The following is a 19,725-nucleotide window of genomic DNA, read 5'->3' as shown; positions in this document are numbered from 1 at the left end:
ATATATGCACTGCTGCTGCTGCTGCTAAGTCGCTTCAGTTGTGTCCGACTCTGTGTGACCCCACAGACAGCAGCCTACCAGGCTCCCCAAATCCCTGGGATTCTCCAGGAAAGAACACTGGAGTGGGTTGCCATTTCCTTCTCCAATTCAAGAAAATGGAAAGTCAAAGTGAAGTCGCTCAGTCGTGTCCGACTCTTAAGTGACCCCATGGACTGCAGCCCACCAGGCTCCTCTGCCCATGGGATTTTCCAGGCAAGAGTACTGGAGTGGGGTGCCATTGCCTTCTCCATATATACACTATATCACCCTTTATTCATTCATCTGTCAATGGACATTTAGGTTGTTTCCATGTCCTGGCTATTGTAAAGCAGTACTGCAATGAACAGTGGGGTTCAGTTCAGTTTAGTCGCTCAGTCGTGTCCGACTCTTTGCAACCCCATGAATCGCAGCACGCCAGGCCTCCCTGTCCATCACCAACTCCCGGAGTTCACTCAGACTCACGTCCATCGAGTCAATGATGCCATCCAGCCATCTCATCCTCTGTCGTCCCCTTTTCCTCCTGCCCCCAATCCCTCCCAGCATCATCTTTTCCAATGAGTCAAGTCTCCGCATGAGGTGGCCAAAGTACTGGAGTTTCAGCTTTAGCATCATTCCCTCCAAAGAAATCCCAGGGCTGATCTCCTTCAGAATGGACTGGTTGGATCTCCTTGCAGTCCAAGGGACTCTCAAGAGTCTTCTCCAACACCACAGGACAAAAGCATCAATTCTTCAGCGCTCAGCTTTCTTCACAGTCCAACTCTCACATCCATACATGACCACTGGAAAAACCATAGCCTTGACTAGACAGACCTTTGTTGGCAAAGTAATGTCTGCTTTTAAATATGCTACCTAGGTTGGTCATAACTTTTCTTCCAAGGAGTAAGCGTCTCTTAATTTCATGGCTGCAGTCACCATCTGCAGTGATTTTGGAGCCCAGAAAAATAAAGTCTGACACTGTTTCCACTGTTTCCCCATCTATTTCCCATGAAGTGATGGGACCAGATGCCATGATCTTCGTTTTCTGAATGTTGAGCTTTAAGCCAACTTTTTCACTCTCCTCTTTCACTTTCATCAAGAGGCTTTTTAGTTCCTCTTCACTTTCTGCCATAAGGGTGGTGTCATCTGCATATCTGAGGTTATTGATGTTTCTCCCGCCAATCTTGATTCCAGCTTGTGCTTCTTCCATCCCAGCATTTCTCATGATGTACTCTGCATAGAAGTTCAATAAGCAGGGTGACAATATACAGCCTTGATGTACTCCTTTTCCTATTTGGAACCAGTCTGTTGTTCCATGTCCAGTTCTAACTGTTGCTTCCTGACCTGCATATAGGTTTCTCAAGAGTCAGGTCAGGTGGTCTGGTATTCCCATCTCTTTCAGAATTTTCCACAGTTTATTGTGATCCACACAGTCAAAGGCTTTGGCATAGTCAATAAAGCAAAAGTAGATGTTTTTCTGGAACTCTGTTGCTTTTTCCATGATCCAGCTGATGTTGGCAATTTGATCTCTGATTCCTCTACCTTTTCTAAAACCAGCTTGAACATCTGGAACAATGGGGTACATGTATCTTTTTGAATTATGGTTTTCTCCAGATATATATCCAGGAGTGGGCTTGTGTTTTTAAAATTATTTATATGGGAATATAAATAATTTTCTTCTGCTTATATGAGAATAACAAATACATTCAGCAGACATTCAAATGCTTTTAGGATTTAGAGTCAGGAGATCAAGTAAAATGAGGACAAAAAGTTGTATTGAGTCTGGCAATATGTAGGTTCTTGATGGTGTTGGTGGAAGCAGCTTCACTCTTGTGCATGTAACAGATACCAGACTGCAGAGGTCTGAGGGGAAACGGGATCTGAGGAGCTGAAAACAGCAAATGCTGACACATACTTCAAGTCATTTAACTGTAAAAGTTAGGAGTGAATTGTGTGTGGTTGACAGTTTTCTTTTTCAATGTTTGTGTGAGTGTTTATCATGAAAAATGGGCAAAACCAGAGCTCATTTACATGCTAACGCAGGAAAGAAATCAATAGCCAGGAGTTGTTCAGTCGCTCAGTCGTGTCTGACTCTTCGCGACCCCATGGACTGCAGCGTGTCAGGCTTCCCTGTCCTTGACCATCTCCCAGAGTTTGTTCAAAGTCATGTTCATTGAGTCGGTCATACCATCCAACCATCTCATTCTCTCTGTTATCCCCTTCTCCTGTCCCCGATCTTTCCCAGCATGAGGGTCTTTGTCTAGCCAGGAGTATTTCATCCGTTTACTGTATTCAATCTGTCAGTCACCCATGTGGTCCACAACTACTTACTGGTACCTTCTGTATCAGTTCTTGATAGTAGTAAAGAGCAGTGAATAACCTGGACACAATCTCTGCCCTCCTACAGCTTACAGTCTATTGAAGAAGAGGCACTGAAGACATAGATGACAGAAAGAATGATGCTGGCAGGGTGTTGAATCCAAATACAGTAGGAAGAATTAGCATAGGCAAGAGACAGCCTTACAATGAGACAGTGGTGACATATCTTTTTTTTTTTTTTAACAAAGGGATAAGGCTGAAAAATGGATACAAATGTTGCTAAGAAAAATTACTGGTGTAGCAGCATGGTGCATTCCTTTTAGAAGATCAGGTGAGACCAGGCAGAGGACAGTAGGCTTAAGCCAGGCTGTTTGCAGGACCTGGATGCTGGATGAAGACCTTAGAGGTACCTAATTCAGCAGCTGCCCACCTTGGTTCACAAATCAAACAGTTGTCAAGGGTGACTCATAAGGCCTGTAAATAAGACTGCGTAGATGTCTGCAGAGTCACATCTGACACCAGGATCAGTAAGGCAGCAGAGAAGTTAAAAACCGAATGAAGCTTCCAATGAAAAAATCTCAGAGGAAAACGCCATACTGGAGAGGAGATGCTTTTTTGACAAGTTTTCTCCCAGAAAAGACTAAGTATCGATTTTTGTTTTAGCTGAACACGAGCTGACGTCATTGGCCTCCCTGTAGGGCTTTGTATTAAAAAATGATTGTGTAACTCTCAGCTTAAGAGAACCTCACAGGATGGGAGGTGTGGAGAGACCAAGAACAACCAGAGAGCCAATAGGTCCCTGTTATCCATCTTTTATGCACTTCCTCACTATTAAAGTGATGAGTTTTTCTTCCTTATGCTCTTTTTCTCTCTCCCCTTCTCTCTCTTTTTATTTTCAAGGTGGGTAATTAAATCCTCAATAAGTGTAACTCTATTACTGTCAAAATATCAAGTTTGCAGATTAATATTTTTTTAAATATTAATAAAGACAAACTTTCTCTGTCCTTCCCTTGCATTTGGATAGGCTTTCTTGAGTGGGGGAAGAAAGGGATGAAATTAGTTAGCACTGAAAATTGGCCTATGGATGTGTGTCTCATAGGTAAATCTGTATCACTGGCTATATTTGGGAGGGAGAAAAAAAAATTCAAAGCAGAGAATCACTAATACGATGCAACCCCTTCATTTCTCAGGTGTGAACACTGAGGCCCAGAGAGGTGATGTGATTTGCCCTAAGCCATGCAGCTAGTGGCAGAGCCAGGCCTAGAAGCCAGGTGTCCTGGCTCCCAAGACATTCCGCTGCCCGAGGAATGGAACAGGTAGTATCGCTCACACTGGGGGCCAGGGGGTCAGTCTTTTCAGCCCAGAGCTGCCTGGGGTTCCAATCAAAGAAACCAGAGGAAGCATCAGCTCAAATTGCTGACCACTGAATGACTCAGGGATGAAATCGAAACAGGGTAAAAGGCAGAAGGAAGTTTAACATGTAACCCTCATGACTCTGAGACAGAGTCCAATGGACCGTGCTCCCAAGGCAGCGGTCATCTTCTCAAGGTGTATCTAGCTGACCGTATCGTGTCCTTCTTCAAACAGCAAGGTGGTGAGTCACCTTCTGGCCATTCTGACACCTACACTGTCTCCAGTGCAATTCACAGTGTTAGCACAATCAGTAGCCACTTGCAGAGGACAGTTGAGGAGTTGGGGAAAAAGAAAGTGAGGAATACCAGTTAGGAGGCTTTCCCAGGGATCCAGGAGGGAGATAATAAGGAAAGACTGGCTGGTGGGATCTGCTGGATCAGGGTGACGTCACCTGGGTTAGTGGCTGGGAAAACTGGCCAGCAGAGACAGTGGAAAGGTGGATAAAAACTGAAATGTACGTCAAAATGGGGAGGAAGAGAGTTCCTGCTTTCATATGTCATCGGATGTTCTTAAGACTACTGCTGCTGCTACTGCTACAGATAAGTCGCTTAAGTCATGTCCGACTCTGTGCAACCCCATAGATGGCAGCCTACCAGGCTCCCCCGTCCCTGGGATTCTCCAGGCAAGAATACTGGAGTGGGTTGCCATTTCCCTCTCCAATGAATGAAAGTGAAAAGGGAAAGTGAAGTCGCTCAGTTGAGCCCGACTCTCAGCGACCCCATGGACTGCAGCCCGCCAGGCTCCTCCGTCCATGGGATTTTCCAGGCAAGAGTACTGGAGTGGGGTGCCATTGCCTTCTCCGTCTTAAGACTAGCGTGGATAAAATCAGAACTACCTATGATGCTATAAGTAAGATTTATTCTGTGTATTATATATAAACGTGGGTACTGGTCACTGTTAATGTGTATTGACCCCTCTGAGGAATCTTAAGTCATAGTTTCCTTTTCCTTTGTAGTGGTTATTTATGGAGCACCTACTATGTGCCAGGTCCTTTGCTGAGTACATGGGACACATTAAGTCTGCTAAACGTTGAATGCTCTTGTCCTCATGGAGCTCATTCAGAGAAAAGTAGCCACAGAAGTCAGCCTCTTGGGAAAAACAACAGGCAAAGACAGCTGAGAGAGAAATAGCTCATTGAGATGGTATTGATCCAAGTAATAGCCAGAAAGAATAGGGTGAGTTTTACTGGCTCCCTCAGAGAAAGTTTTTTTTTTTTTTTTTAGTTTTACTATTTCCTCTCTGATTTGGATACTTTTTATATCCTTATCTTGCCTAACTGCTCTGGCTCTGCTGGCTCAGATGGTAAAGAATATACCTGGAGTGCAGGAGACCCGGGTTCGAGAAGATCCCCTGGAGAAGAGAATGGCCACCCACTCCAGTATTCTTGCCTGGAGAACATCATGGACAGAGGAGCCCGGTGGGCTACAGCCCACAGGGTCACAAAGAGTCAGACATGACTGAGATACTTTCACTATGACATTAGTCCTACGTTAAATAGGACTGGTAAACTGGGCGTCCTTATCTTGTTTTTCGCTCTTAGAGCAAAAGCTTTCAACTTTTCACTCTCTCTCTTTTTTTTTTTTTTAATTTTTATCAGAGTATAGTTGCTTTATAATGTTGTGTTAGTTTCTACTGTACAGCAAAGTGAATCAGCTATCCATGTACATATATCCCCTCTTTTTTGGATTTCCTTCCCAGTTAGGTCTCCGCAGATCACTGAGTAGAGCTCTCTGTGCAATACAATAGCTTCTCATTAGTTATCTGAAAAATTTTCTTCTAGGCAGAGAGAACTGAGATAGCAGAGTTGTCTGGATCTGCCCAGATCAGTGACTGTGATCTTGCAACTCCTGACAGGACCAGACACCCAGGAATAAGCTGTGACACAGGAGACACGTGGGGAAGGGCTCTGAGCCAAGGCCAAGTGAGGAGGTTCAGACGTGCAGACAGAACAGAGTGTCTGAAGGAATGATCCGTTCACGTGGGCAGTCAGACTTCAAGAGACCAAGGAGTTTTGTCACTGATGATTTCAACACAGGAGCGTGGGGAGCAAGCCATGGGAATTCTGGGAGCATCTCAGATCCGGCTAAGTCAGATAAAGGGTGAGCATCAGTCATGGAGCTGAAAGCAGGGCTGTGGTCACTGAGCTGAGATTTGAGGAACATTTCCCACCTCTGGGAGGAGCAAACAACATCCCAGCCAAAGCCCTGCCACAGGGACTCAGGCCCAGAAATGAGGAACGGAGATGCCATCGGAACCAGAGCATAAAGCAGGGGCTTGGTCACAGGAGCCCAGTTATTAGCTGGACCCTTCATCAAACCTGGCGTGATAGCCATGAACCTTTAAATCTCTGGGGATTAAGCCTCCATCCCACTGATGCACAAGACCTAGCCTTTAGAGAATGTGCTGTGTGTAATATATTATCAGTAGGGTATATTATATGCAAGATGAGAGAACAGGAAATGGGCACCATCTCCCTTCCCCCACCTCCATCGGGAGGGAGGGAGAAGGTCGTGTCTGTTGCTTCGTTCGTCCACAGCAGTCCCCATTAGTGCCTTCTTGGTTGCCATGGCATTGTCTGGTTCCAGAGAGTCCTGTTTCTTGAATTAACCCAAGTGCTCACTCCAAGACTCCAAGGATGGGTTTCTTAGCAAGACTGCTGGTTAGGGCAGGCACAGAGTCCTTATCTGCATCTTACTTAATCTTGTCATGTTTCTTTCAACTCCCACCCCACCCACCGTCATGCTTAGTCTCAGCTCATTCTCCAGTCCGCATTCCTTCCATTTCCATCTCCCTGGCTTCCACCTTTCTTGCTTATTCCCTATTTGGAGATTTAGCTCTCTGCACACGGCTTGGTGCCATCTTTGCCTGATTCTACACATTCCTCCGGCTATGCTTCTATAGTGGACATTATGTTTGATTCTCCAACCCACCCTCATTAGTAGTGGCAGTGCAGTTTGGTCCACACACTGCCACAGATACCATGTTAAGGCTGGCTTCCAAACAGTCCTTCTGTCTCTGCGCCACTCAGCCCAGAATCAAAGTCCCAGGAGTAAGCATCTGACAGCCCAGGTTCCTGGCTCCTTGGATCAGGTTCCATGGGTTTCCATGGTGTGGGAGCTGAGAGAGGAGGCAGCTGCCTTCAACTGCCGTCTTGTCAGACCTAATCACAATGGATAATTCTCTCGGGGGGAATCTGGTGGTAATCAGAAGGGAGGCATTCTAATCAGTGCTGTCCAATACCTAATAATGCAAGCCACATATGTAATTTAAAATCTTCAAGTACCACATTGAAAAAGGCAGAAACAGGTGAAATTAATTTAAATATTTTATTTAACCAGTATTTCCAAAATATCATTGTGTTGACGTGTAATCAAAATATAAAAAATTATTGGTAAGATATATTCCTTTTTAAAAGTTTTGTTTCATTGAAGTGTGCTTAATTTACAATGTTGTGTTAGTTTCTGATATGAAACAAAGTGATTCAGTTGTACATATATACATTCTTTTTCATTATGGCTTCTCATAGGGTACTGAATATAGTTCCCTGTGTTATACAGTAGGGCTTTGTTGTTTATCCAGAAATGTTCCTTTTTATGGTTGTTTTAAGTCTTTGGAATTCAGGGTGTATTTTACTCTCAGAGCACAGCTCATCCAGATGCTACATTTTTATTGGAAATATTTGATCTATGTTTTATATTTGGGGCTTTCCTGGTGGCTCAGCTAGTAAAGAATCTGCCTGTTAATGCAGGAGTGAAAGTGAAGTCACTCAGTCATGCCCGACTCTTTGCGACCCCATGGATAGTAGCCTGCACCAAGCTCCTACATCCATGGGATTTTCAAGGCAAGAGTACTGGAGTGGGTTGCCATTTCCTTCTCCAGGGGATCTTCCTGACCCAGGGATTGAACCCAGGTCTCCTGCATCATAGACAGATGCTTAACCCTCTGAGCCACCAGCTCAGAGGAGAAGACGTGGGTTCAATCCCTGGGTTGGAAGATCCCCTGGAGAAGGAAATGGCAACCCACACCAGTATTCTTGCCTGGAAAATCCCATGGACAGAGGATCCTAGCAAAAAAAAAAAAAAAAACCTAGAAACACATTCCCAAGTTCTTCCAGACCTGCTTAAAAGTTATCCAATTACTGAATCAAGTACCAAAAATCATTTGCCTTAAATATTCACCTCCACATTGACAAATAGATCATTATTAGAAGAATTGTTTGAAGCAAAAGCTTATCAGTTTCAAAGCTATGTTTGTCCGAGTTATGTTAATACATTGTCTCTTATGTCAACTCAGTAACATTAAGATGGAATGTGAAGGAGCATTGCACAAGTTGAAAAGTAAATCTAAATTTATTCTTCCAATTTTTGGTGGGTTCTGCAGATAATTTACATAATGCTGCTTATCATCTAAAATATTTTATATGTTGATTCATATCATTAAAAGGTATAAAATTATTGTTGATTTACATTATTAAAAGTTTCCATTTTAGTGTAAACCCTTGTACTTTTCTAACTGGGTCACAAGGTAGCTTTTTCTCTTTCCTTAGAGCTTCAGTGCCTCTCATTCATACCCGCTGTGATATCAGTAAGAAAACTTAAATCTCCCTGCCATTTTTTATCTTTGATTCCTAAGTATTTGGTAAGAGTTTCTTCTGTTTCAAGAAAATCTTGAGTTGGAATTGACAGTACAGTAAATCTCTGCAAAATTCTCCTATGACTCAACCCACGAACATAGATTAGGATACAAGATCATCACATTTATTGCTTTTTATTTCTTTCCATAAACTGGAGATGAGTCACAGCATTTGAATGCACACACTGAAAATTTTTAACAACAGTATCCATAACCCTTTCCATAGAATGTGCTTCTGAAAGTGAGCACAAATATTTTCAATATATATCATACGGTGGGATAAAGCAATAAGGAAAATATCATTCTCTTATTTTGAAATTCCAATAAATCCAGATTTTTAACATAGCTGGAGTACCAATTGTTATGATAGAAACTAATTTTTTTCATATCTAACTGAAATTCTTCTTTATCGGATGTCAAAGATTCAAAAATTCTAATCGGCAGTTTTTTTTTTTTTTTTTTTTTTTTTTTTTTTTTTTTTTTTTTAGAAAGAAAAGTAAAAACCAAACTTTATTGTTGCTTTTTGCCATTTGGTAGCATTTTACACACAGGCTTCGATCTTCAGAATACCCTGGATTCAGTAGAAAAACCATTTAAATGAAGTTCTGTACAATAGAAACTTCTCAGCAGTCAAAATTTTAGACTGTAAAAAAATACATGCAAAACATACTTTTCTGAAAACACTTAACTTTGAACAAAGCACCGAACTACACAAATGCAGAATGAAAACAGCATTTCAACTCCACCAAAAGTAGTCATCATAAAAGGTGTAAAAGTCACCTAACTTCACTAGGCACTGTTCACTTTTTAAACAGGAGACAATAAAAAATATTGTCCACAAACAATATCCCAACTCTAGGGCAGGTTTCAGAAAGTCTTCAACTTCATGCTTTAATAGCGACGAGGTGAGTATGATCGAGATCTGGAACGTGATCTGTATCCTCCACGACTATAGTAGGGAGAAGGTGACCGTCTTCTGTATATCTGATCCCTGTCTTGAGCAGCTCTCCATCCTCCTCCTCCTCCTCCTCCTCCTCTGTACGATCTGCTGTAATAGTCCCGATCATCATAGCCTCGATCATATCCTCTGTCATAGTAATCTCGACGGCGTGAGCTGCCATAGGTAGGTCTCCCCATGTAAATTCCTGGTGTTGGAGTATGTGGTCTTTTCGTTATGGAGAAGTCAACTCTGATCCTACGTCCATCAAGCTCCATTCCATTGGCACGCTCTTTTGCTTCCTTGGCATCATCTACATTTTCAAAGTATACAAAGGCAAATCCTCTTGAACGTCTAGACTGCTGGTCATATACAATAGATACATCAGCAATTGGGCCATATTTAGAGAACACTTCTCTTAGATCTCTTTCTGTAGTGTACAAGCTCAATCCAAAGACTCCAAGACAACAGTTAGGATCAGGATTTGCCCGATTCCCAACATGACGCCGGCGAGTAGACATGGGAGAATGACTGTGGCTATGCCGTCTTCGATAATCTCTGCTGTAAGATCTGCTACGAGATCTTCTATGGGACCGGGACCGAGATCGTGACCTTGTATAATGCCTCCGAGAACTTCTTCTGGATCTAGACCTAGATTCAGATCTGGACCTGGACTTTGATCTGGAACGCCTGGAATCTTCCTTGGAGCGAGACCTTGCAGGGGTATGCCTTGCAGATTTCCCAGATCCATGAGCACTTCCACTTCTGGAAGCAGAACGGGATTCCTAATTTAAACGTTTCCCCTGGAAGGCACTTCTTTACCCTGTATATATTTCTTCTATTAAACAAATAATGCATGCATGTTTAGCAAAATATACAGGGACACATAAACAGACTAGTAATTACTTAGCGTAGTGCTTTCTGATTCCAGATTACTTCTTATCTTAACTTCATTTTTATTTCTTTTCTTCATTCTTCCGTTTCAAATTCTGACTTCTTTCATCTTCCCCACTTCACACAAATTGCTCAATATTCTACAAGTGGGACTTCTGGTCTGATAATTAGCATGCATTCTTTCTTTTATTTTTTCAAATTTCAGCTTCACTTATTCCTGAGCTTCAAATACTCATTTATAAAACTTGTCAAATGACGACTTCCGCATTTTCCTTCTTCAACATTAACCCGCTCGCCGTAGTTCTGCTCGCCGCTGTCGCTCATGACTTCCACTGCTGTCGCCGCTCGATGTGCTTCAATCGAAGCTGCCAACCTCTCGCGCCTTCAGTGTAGAGGCTCCGCCGCAGCCTCACACCACACACCGGTTCCCGAGCCGCTGAGAACCGAAACGCTCCGCGCCGCCTCCGCTTGGGCTCTAATCGGCAGTTTTTTAAGCCATGAATTTACAATGTTTCTGTACAAATTTGGAAGACCTTTAAGACTCATTATACCCAAAGTAGTCACTGGGCAGTGTCTCATGGCATGACTCAGCTAAAATTTGCTATTTTTCAAAATCTGAATTAATTTCTCTTTGATAAGTTCTTTTATTCTATGGGCATTTGATAGCTTAATTGACAGTTGCTCACTTATTATGAAATATCCTTTTAGTTTCCTCTTCATAATTTTCTAATAAAATTTTTGCAATTGAAAAAATAATTTCTTCTACCATCTTTACATTAAAAATTGTGTGTACGTATATGTGTGCAATCTTTTTAAAGTTTGTATTTATTATTTATGGCTGTGCTGGCTCTTTGTTGCGGTGACAACCTTTTCTCTAGTTGTGATGTGCAGGCTTCTCTCTGTGGTGGCTTCTCTTGCTTCAGAGAAGGGCTTCAGTAGTTGGAGTACATGGGCTCAGTAGTTGTGGCGCACAGGTCAGCTGCCCCATGGCATGTGGAATCCTCTTGAAGCAGGGGTCAAACCAGTGTCCCTTGCATTGGCAGGCGGATTCTCCACCACTGGACCACCAGGGAAGTCCTGCCTCACTGATTCTTTTCTAAATGTTGAGAGAAAACTTCTTATCAAAAGCGACTCTGTATGTGCAGAAAATGCCTCAATATTTTCTACTTTATTATTTTTAAAAATGTTTGTTTCACAATAACATAGCATTTTCATTTTGCTCTGCCATAGCAAATTGCAATTGACCTTCATTGTGAAATTTGTGGCGTTATCCTCTTCCAGTCCCTTTTCTCGTTACTATTTTGTTTGCTAGCTTCTGCAACTCCATTGGATCATCAGTGTATGCCTTCATTTTATACATTTGAAAATTGATTTGTATGTAGAAAAATAATTGACTTATATTATACTTAAAATAATACATGTTGTTGTTCAGTTGTCCAGGAGTGTCCGACTCTTTGCGACCCCATGGACTGCAGCACACCAGGCTTCTCTGTCCATCACCAACTCCCAGGGCTTGCTCAAATTCATGTCCATCGAGTCAGTGATGCCATCCTACCATCTTCTCCTCCTGCCTTCAGTCTTGCACAGCATCAGGGTCTTTTCTAATGAGTCAGCCTTTCAAATCGGGTGGCCAAAATACTGGAGTTTCAGTTTCAGCATCAGTCCTTCCAATGAATATTCAGGGTTGATTTCCTTTAGGACTGACTGGTTTGATCTCCTTGCAGTCCAAGGGACTCTCAAGAGTCTTCTCCAACACCACAGTTCAAAACCAATTACAATTTGAAAGGTATCCTATCCATACAAAATATTCCAGTAAAAACAACAAATGTTGAAAAGGGTATGGAGAGAAGGGAGCCCTCCTACACTGTTGGTGGGAATGTAAATTGGTACAGCCACTATGGAGAACGGTATGGAGGTTCCCTAACAATCTAAAATTAGAACTACCATGTAAGCCTGAAATCCCAATCCTGGGCATATATCTGGAGAAAAGCATGATTGGAAAGGATCCATGCACCCCAGTGTTCATTGCAGCACTATTTACAAGAGCCAAGACACGGGACCATCCTAAACGTCCATTAACAGAGGAATGGATAAAGACGTGGTACATATATGCAATGGGATATTGCTCAGCCATTAAAAAGAATGAAATAATGCATTTGCAGCAACATGAATGGACCTAGAGATTGCCCTACTAAGTGAAGTAAGTCAGACAGAGAAGGAGAAATATTGTATGACATCCCTTACATGTGGAATCTTAAAAGAAATGGTACAAATGAACTTACTTACAAAGCAGAGACTCACAGATTTAGAAAACAAACATGATTGCCAGGGGGTAGGGATAGTTAAGGAATTTGGGAAGGTCCTGTATGCATTGCTGTATTCAAATGGATAACCAACAAGGACTTACTATATAGCACATGGAACTCTACTCAATGTTATGTGCCAACCTGGATGGGGGGAGGTTTGGGGGCAGAATGGATACAAGTATATGTATGATTGAGTCCCTTTGCTGTTCACTCGAAACTATCACAACATTGTTAATCAGCTATACCCCAATACCAAATCAAAAGGTTTAAGTTTGAAAAAAAAAAACGGAATCAATCCATATATACCAATTAAATAGTGATATGTTTATATGTTAGCCAAGGAATGTGCACAAGTGGCCTACCTATAACAGCATACTGCTGCTAACTGCTAAGTCACTTCAGTCGTGTCCGACTCTGTGTGGCCCCATAGATGGCAGCCCACCAGGTTCCCCCATCCCTGGGATTCTCCAGGCAAGAACACTGGAGTAGGTTGCCATTGCCTTCTCCAATGCATGAAAGTGAAAATTGAAAGTGAAGTCGCTCAGTCATGTCCGACCCTCAGTGACCCCATGGACTGCAGCCTACCAGGCTCCCCCATCCATGGGATTTTCCAGGCAAGAGTACTGGAGTGGGGTGCCATTGCCTTCTCTGATAACAGCATACACGTGCCCTATATTATAAAAATAATATTTTATGCAATGCAGTTATTTGTTTGCCCTACTGAAATTCAATGTAACAAAAAAATCTTTTTTTCTGATTTAGTTTTGAAATTTTAAATATTAGGTAAAGCTAAAAATTTATTTCAAGTGCTCAATGCCTATATGTGGCTAGTGGCTACTGTGTTGGATAACACAGCTCCAGAAATACAAAACAACAACAATAAACTGAATGAGTCCATTGTTCAGTTTCTCCCCAAAAGAAATGCTGTACATGTGCACAGGAGGGCAGGTAGAAGGGCGTTCTGGCAACACTGTAAACATTGTTTATAGTGGCCACCAACCAGAAAAACCTTATATCCATCAATTGGGTTATGGCCAAAAAAATTGTGATGTATCCATTCTAAGGAATTTTGTGTCACAGTTTAAAATAGATCTCTGATTAGGCTTTAAAAACATCACTGGGTGGGGAAGCAGAAAAAGCAAGCGGTTCAATGTGATGTCATTAAAAAAAATACCACATTTAAAAATTGATTAGAGTTAAAAAGAATATATTTGAATCAGTTCTGATGAGATGGATGAAACTGGAGCCGATTATACAGAGTGAAGTAAGCCAGAAAGAAAAACACCAATACAGTTTACTAACACATATATATGGAATTTAGAAAGATGGCAATGATGACCCTGTATGCAAGACAGCAAAAAAGACACAGATGTGTATAGCGGACTTTTGGACTCAGAGGGAGAGGGAGAGGGTGGGAAGATTTGGGAGAATGGCATTGAAACATGTATACTATCATGTAAGAATCGAATCACCAGTCTATGTCCGATGCAGGATACAGCATGCTTGGGGCTGGTGCACGGGGATGACCCAGAGGGATGTTGTGGGGAGGGAGGTGGGAGGGGGGTTCATGTTTGGGATCGCATGTACACCCGTAGTGGATTCATATCAATGTATGGCAAAACCAATACAGTATTGTAAAGTAAAATAAAATAAAAATTAAAATAAAAAAAAAGAAATTAAAAAAAATTGATTAGATAGATAGATCAAGATAGATTCACACCAAGTAGTTACTTCTGTATTTCTGTGGAGGGAAAGAGGAAGCTTCGGCTAACTTGGGTTTAGTAAGAAGAATGCATTCATGTCTTACTCATCTAACTAAAACTAATTTCGAGAAAAGATCTTAAGAAAGGGGAAGTCTTGACAGAGGTGGAAAGATGAACAAAGATACCAATTAAATAGAATTAACAGCAATATCGATTATATGGTGTCTAAATAAGTGTAATCACATGATTATAACATTTAATGCAGAAATCAAAAGTAGTGCTTCAAAAAGAAGATATACAAATTATATAGTGGCCCTCCTGTAAACTGAAAATGGAAAATGCCAAACAGTGATTAAAACTAATTTACGTGGCTTGCCTCCACCAGCATTTTGGCAAACATCCAGGTTAACCTATCGCGTGCTGCTATTGCATTACAGCCCCCAGACCATAGTCCCAAACTGGCATCCAGCCCCTTGACCTCACCAACATTTTCCGACCCACCAATTGTTTTTCCAGTTCCTATTTTCATAGCTACTGTTCTTTTTCTCCTGCTTCCTTTGTTTCTTAAATATAGATGTTGATTCAGTGGCAGTTAGGATCCAGACAGATGGTGATGAGATCAAACAACATAACCTTTCTCAGGAAAGAGGGAGGGAAAAAAATCGAAGTGTTTAAGACCCTCAATTTGCCCTTCTTTACCATAGAGAACCCCAATTTCTCATTAATAAATACCCCTGTGCTAGTTTTTTGCCTCTCCGTAGATCTTGTTTACCCCCAGGCCCTAGAGGACATGGATTGATTAATTTAATCCTGATCCCAAATTTCCCCTTGACCTACCTGACACTGATTGAGTAAATAGATTAGTCAAGAAAGACAGTAAAATCAGCAGAGAGGCTTGGGAATCTTCCTGAACTTTGTGTAAAAATGTCCTGAAATTGGAGCTTCTTGGGAGCATTAGCTTCAAACCAAGTCTTAAATTGAAATCACATTCCACTTCCCTAAGATCACAGCGTTTCACTAAGACAGGATTATGGAAACTCTGAACCATCCAAGCAGAGGATATGTGTCTGGGAGTAAAACTGAAATGAATAAATCTATAAAAAGTCGAACAATAACACCAACAAAGGCAGCATGATTCATCTTGCAAATGACGAGAAGAAAAAATAAACAAGGGAGCATTAACTTTAGAAAGTATAAAACATGATGACAATGATAAGACCTAATAGAAGAGTAATGAAAAGACTTAACCAATCCCATTAAAAAACAAAGCCCTTTGAGATGAGATTTTAAAAATCTAGCTACATCTTGTTTCCAAGAGACAAATCTATGGAAAGTGAATCGAAAGTGTTAAGCAAAAAAAGGGATGGGGTGATCTAAAAATACATCCGAAATACAAAAACAAAGGACACAGAACAGTAATAATTTTACAGGAAGGAGGACAAAAAACCATTTTGGACCAAGTATTATTTTATGGCAGAAGGTACAATCCTCCTAAAAGATAATATTTGTTAACATTTATAAGATAAAAGGCAAAGCACTGTAGAAAAAAAATGATAGGAATTGTCAAAGAAAATGAGACTGCTTTGCAGTTTTAAATAGTTTCCACTATAATTGCCATTTATTTCTATAATATGACTTCGCTAAGAGTCCCTTGGACAGCAAGGAGATCCAACCAGTCCATCCTAAAGGAAATCAGTCCTGAATATTCATTGGAAGGACTGATGCTGAAGCTGAAACTCCAATACTTTGGTCACCTGATTTGAAGAACAGACTCATTGGAAAAGACGCTGATGCTGGGAAAGTTTGAAGGTGGGAGGAGAAGGGGACGACAGAGGATGAGATGGCTGGATGGCATCACTGACTCGATGGACGTGAGTCTGCGTGAACTCCGGGAGTTGGTGATGGACAGGGAGGCCTGGTGTGCTGCAGTCCATGGGGTCGCAGAGTCAGACACGACTGAGCGACTGAACTGAACTGAACTGAAGAAGAAAAGTCTTACAAGAACTTTTCTTGACTCCAAGAGAACATAGAGTTTATATGCTGTCTGGATTCATTATAATTACATCAGTAAGAAAAATTAACTTCCTGTGATAAATGTAGGTTACAACATTGAGGAAACAAGCAAAATTATTTACAACAAACACTCTAGCAAATGCCATTTCCTGTATCAAAGGTTTAATTTTTTAAGATTTTAAATGAATGGTCCTTGGGACTATTAAAATGAACCTCCGAATTTAAGAAAATTCTTTGCCTTTTTAAGTTATCAAACAGGCAAAAACTTACTTTTATAATGACAGAAATTCATAAAGTTACATATTTAACTTAATTTTAACACTAGCATGTAAATATCTCTTTAACATGTTTTTAAAAAAGCCAGTGTTTGCATTCTCAAAAGAACTGGAGACAACATTTTTTCTATCTTAGAGCTTTTTGTCAAGTGTGACTGAATTTATTACCTCAAGTTTAAAACAAAGGCTGAGGCAAAGAATGTGGGAATATAAAGTAATCATTTCTATGGAATTATAAGAAATACTAACAAAAATAAAATTAAGCAAGAAATTAACAAGATATTCTCGTTCTGAAGAACAAAATTTAAGAAAATCAGGATTTGACTAAAAAATGATAATATATCAGGCCAAGTGAAAACTTAAATCCCAAAGGCAGAAACTGTACAAGTCAAATTGTGTATTTGATAAAAAACAAACTATAAATGAATAATGCATTTTGGGGTTAATGAAAAAATCCAAATACCTAGAATTTTTACAACTTCCCTATAAAATTACTTTGGGGAAAAGAGGGAATTAAAACTTCAGTTGCTGTTTGTGTACAAAAGAGCACAAAAATAACTATCTTTCAAAATTGATGAGATGAGGCAACCCAGTAATCAGAGACAAAATCATGATTTTAAATGCTTTTATTAAGAAAGCATAAAAAGAAATCAGTTTCTGATAAAAAGATGTTATGGGAAAGGACTAAATGAACCAAATTAGCAGGTAGATTGAATCAATCATGATGAGACAACTACTATTACATTAACAAAGAGAAACAATTGTTAAATAAATCCTCAAACCAGATCTTTGATAAGATCAATAAAACTCTAGAAAGATTTACGAAGGAAAACAGAAGGCATATTTCAAAATTTGGAAATAAAAAAGAAAGTTCAACCAAATATACTGTCAAGATTTAGAAAGATATGAAAATATTTTCTCAAGTCTATACAAATAACATTTAAAGTTTTATTTTATGGTGCTTTTTTTAAATGAAGATATATGGGCAACAATATTCTTAAGAGGGTTCTTCAGAGTTCCCTGGTGGTTAGAACTCCAGGCTTTCACTGCCATGATCTGGGTTCAATCCTTGGTATGGGAACTGGGATCCCACAAGCCATGCAGCACAGAAAAATAAAAAAAAAGAAAGAAAGATTTCTTAACACTGAGCATTAACTACATTCCTGAAATATGTTAGGTTTTCTTTAGCTGTATCTTATATAAGATATAATATTTATGAATGAGCTTGGTATATAGATTTGGGGATATGATTTTCAGGTTTTGATGTGACTTTCACAGAAAGTGTGAATGTCTTTTACTTCTATGTGCTCTAATACAACTTATATGGAAACTGAATTGTTTATTTCTTGACTATTTAGAAGAAACTCTCTAAGAAGCCCTCTGGGTCTGGATTACTTTTGGTAGGGAGCTGGTTGACAGCTTCTGTTTTGTTCTTGCTACTGTTTTAAGATTTACAACATTGTGTCCATTTTGTTATTGGTGCCCGGTCACTACGCTGTGTCTGACTCTTTAAGACCCCATGGACTGCAGCATACCAGGAGTTTGCTCAGATTCATGTCCATTGAGTTGGTGATGCCATCCAAACAGCTCATCCTCTGTTATCCCCTTCTCCTTTTGCCTTCGATCTTTCCCAGCATCAGGGTCTCTTCCAATGAGTCGGCTCTTCACATCAGGTGGCCAAAGTATTGGAGTTTCGGTTTCAGCATCAGTCCTTCCAGTGAATATTCAGGGTTGATTTCCTTTAGGATTGACTGGTTTGATTTCTTTGCAGTCCAAGGGACTCTCAAGAGTCTTCTCCAGCACCACAATTCGAAAGCATCAATTCCTCAGCACAAAGCTTTCTTTATGGTCCAACTCTCAACATCTGTGCATGACTACTAGAAAAACCATAGGTTTGACTATATGGACTTTTGTCAACAAAGTGATGTCTCTGCTTTTTAATACGCTATCTTGATTTGTCATAGGTTTCCTTCCAAGGAGCAAGCATCTTTTAATTTTATGGCTGTAGTCCCCGTCCTCAGTGATTCTGGAGCCCCCCGAAATAAAGTCAGCCACTGTTTCCACTGTTTCCCCATCTACTTGCCCTGACTTGGTGGGACTGGATGCCATGACCTTAGTTTTTTGAATACTGAGTTTTAAGCCAGCTTTTTTTTTTTTTTAACTCTCCTCTTTCACCCTCATCATCTGTTTCAGATTTTCAAATTTAATTGCATGAAGTTTTGCTAGGTACTAAATCTTTTCATTTCCTCTGTATGATGTTATTTTCCTCTCTGTATTTCTAATGTTGTGTTTTTGCTGCTTTCCTCTGTGGGTTTTTCTTCTTCTAATTAGTTTACTCAATAGTTTCTCTATTTTTCTTTAACCAACCTCATCCCAAAGAGTCAGTTCTTGGATTAACCAGTTCTACTTTTTAAATTAGTTTGCGTCCTAGTTGACTCATTTCTTTATGATTTTCTTCCTTCTGACTTTTGTTTTTCTTTTCTCTAACTTGTTTGAATACTAAATTTGTTTGTTTTCCTTGCTTTTTTTCCCCACTAATGTATTTATTTAAGGCTCTGTATATTCCTCTATTTTTGTTTTTTTTTAATTTTTGGATGCACTGGGTCTGTTGCAGCGCATGGACGTCTCCAGTTGCGGTGCATGAGTTCAGTAGTTGCAGCATGCACTTAGTTGCCCTGAGGAATGTGGGATCTTAGTTGCCTGACCCAGGATTGAAGCCACAATCCCTGCGTTGGAAGTTGGATTCTTAACCACTAAACCACCAAGGAAGTCCCTGTATTTTTCTCTTAACAACCCATATTAACCGTGTGACACAGGTTTTGGCACGTATTGACTTTCATGTCATTATTTGAGATGTTATGAAATTTGAGTTTAAATTTTTTCTTTGATTTTTCTTTCTCTTCCCACACTTCCCCACCCACATGGGGTAGGTTATTTTTCTTCTAATTTTGTAGCTAATTCCTAGTTTTCTTGTTCTGTTATTTGTAAATGGTCTGTCATAGTTCTGCTTTTTAAATTTTGTTAAGATTTTCTTTGTGGCCTGGTATTTTTTAATTATTTTAAATTTAAGTTTAAAATTTTCCCAAAACCATGAAAAGATGTATCCTCTATTATCGGTGTACAGCATTCGATACAAAACAACAAAGTCAGCATAGTTAAATATGCATTCAGGTCCTCTAAATCTTTATTTTTAATTTCCTTTCTTGTATACTGAGAGA

General features: G+C 40.3%; 2 protein-coding genes across 3 annotated transcripts in view; one reads left to right on the top strand and one right to left on the bottom strand.

Moving 5' to 3' along the window:
* The first annotated feature begins 3,570 nt into the window (after nucleotides 1-3,570).
* TNRC6A (trinucleotide repeat containing adaptor 6A) overlaps nucleotides 3,571-19,725 on the top strand; it is a 180,001-nt gene continuing 163,846 nt past the window's right edge. The window contains exon 1 of the mRNA XM_068969083.1: nucleotides 3,571-3,650. Within this exon, the coding sequence (XP_068825184.1) occupies nucleotides 3,571-3,650 (80 nt within the window). The remainder of the gene's footprint in view (nucleotides 3,651-19,725) is intronic.
* On the bottom strand, nucleotides 8,891-10,664 carry LOC138076051 (transformer-2 protein homolog beta). 2 transcript variants are annotated; one of them, XM_068968234.1, is made up of 2 exons: nucleotides 10,499-10,664; nucleotides 8,891-10,101 (listed from the first exon to the last, which is right to left on the bottom strand). In XM_068968234.1, exons 1-2 carry the CDS (start codon nucleotides 10,532-10,534, stop codon nucleotides 9,271-9,273), a joined length of 867 nt encoding a protein of 288 aa, XP_068824335.1. In that variant the 5' UTR covers nucleotides 10,535-10,664; the 3' UTR covers nucleotides 8,891-9,270. The 2 variants fall into 2 exon arrangements, with proteins under 2 accessions (XP_068824335.1, XP_068824336.1); XM_068968235.1 differs by having other exon boundaries at nucleotides 8,891-9,967; nucleotides 10,499-10,616.

This window comes from Capricornis sumatraensis, chromosome 3 (assembly GCF_032405125.1).
Source record: "Capricornis sumatraensis isolate serow.1 chromosome 3, serow.2, whole genome shotgun sequence".
Taxonomy (NCBI): domain Eukaryota; kingdom Metazoa; phylum Chordata; class Mammalia; order Artiodactyla; family Bovidae; genus Capricornis; species Capricornis sumatraensis.
Note: the sequence above shows the minus strand (reverse complement) of the source record. Positions and strands in the feature narration are given on the sequence as shown.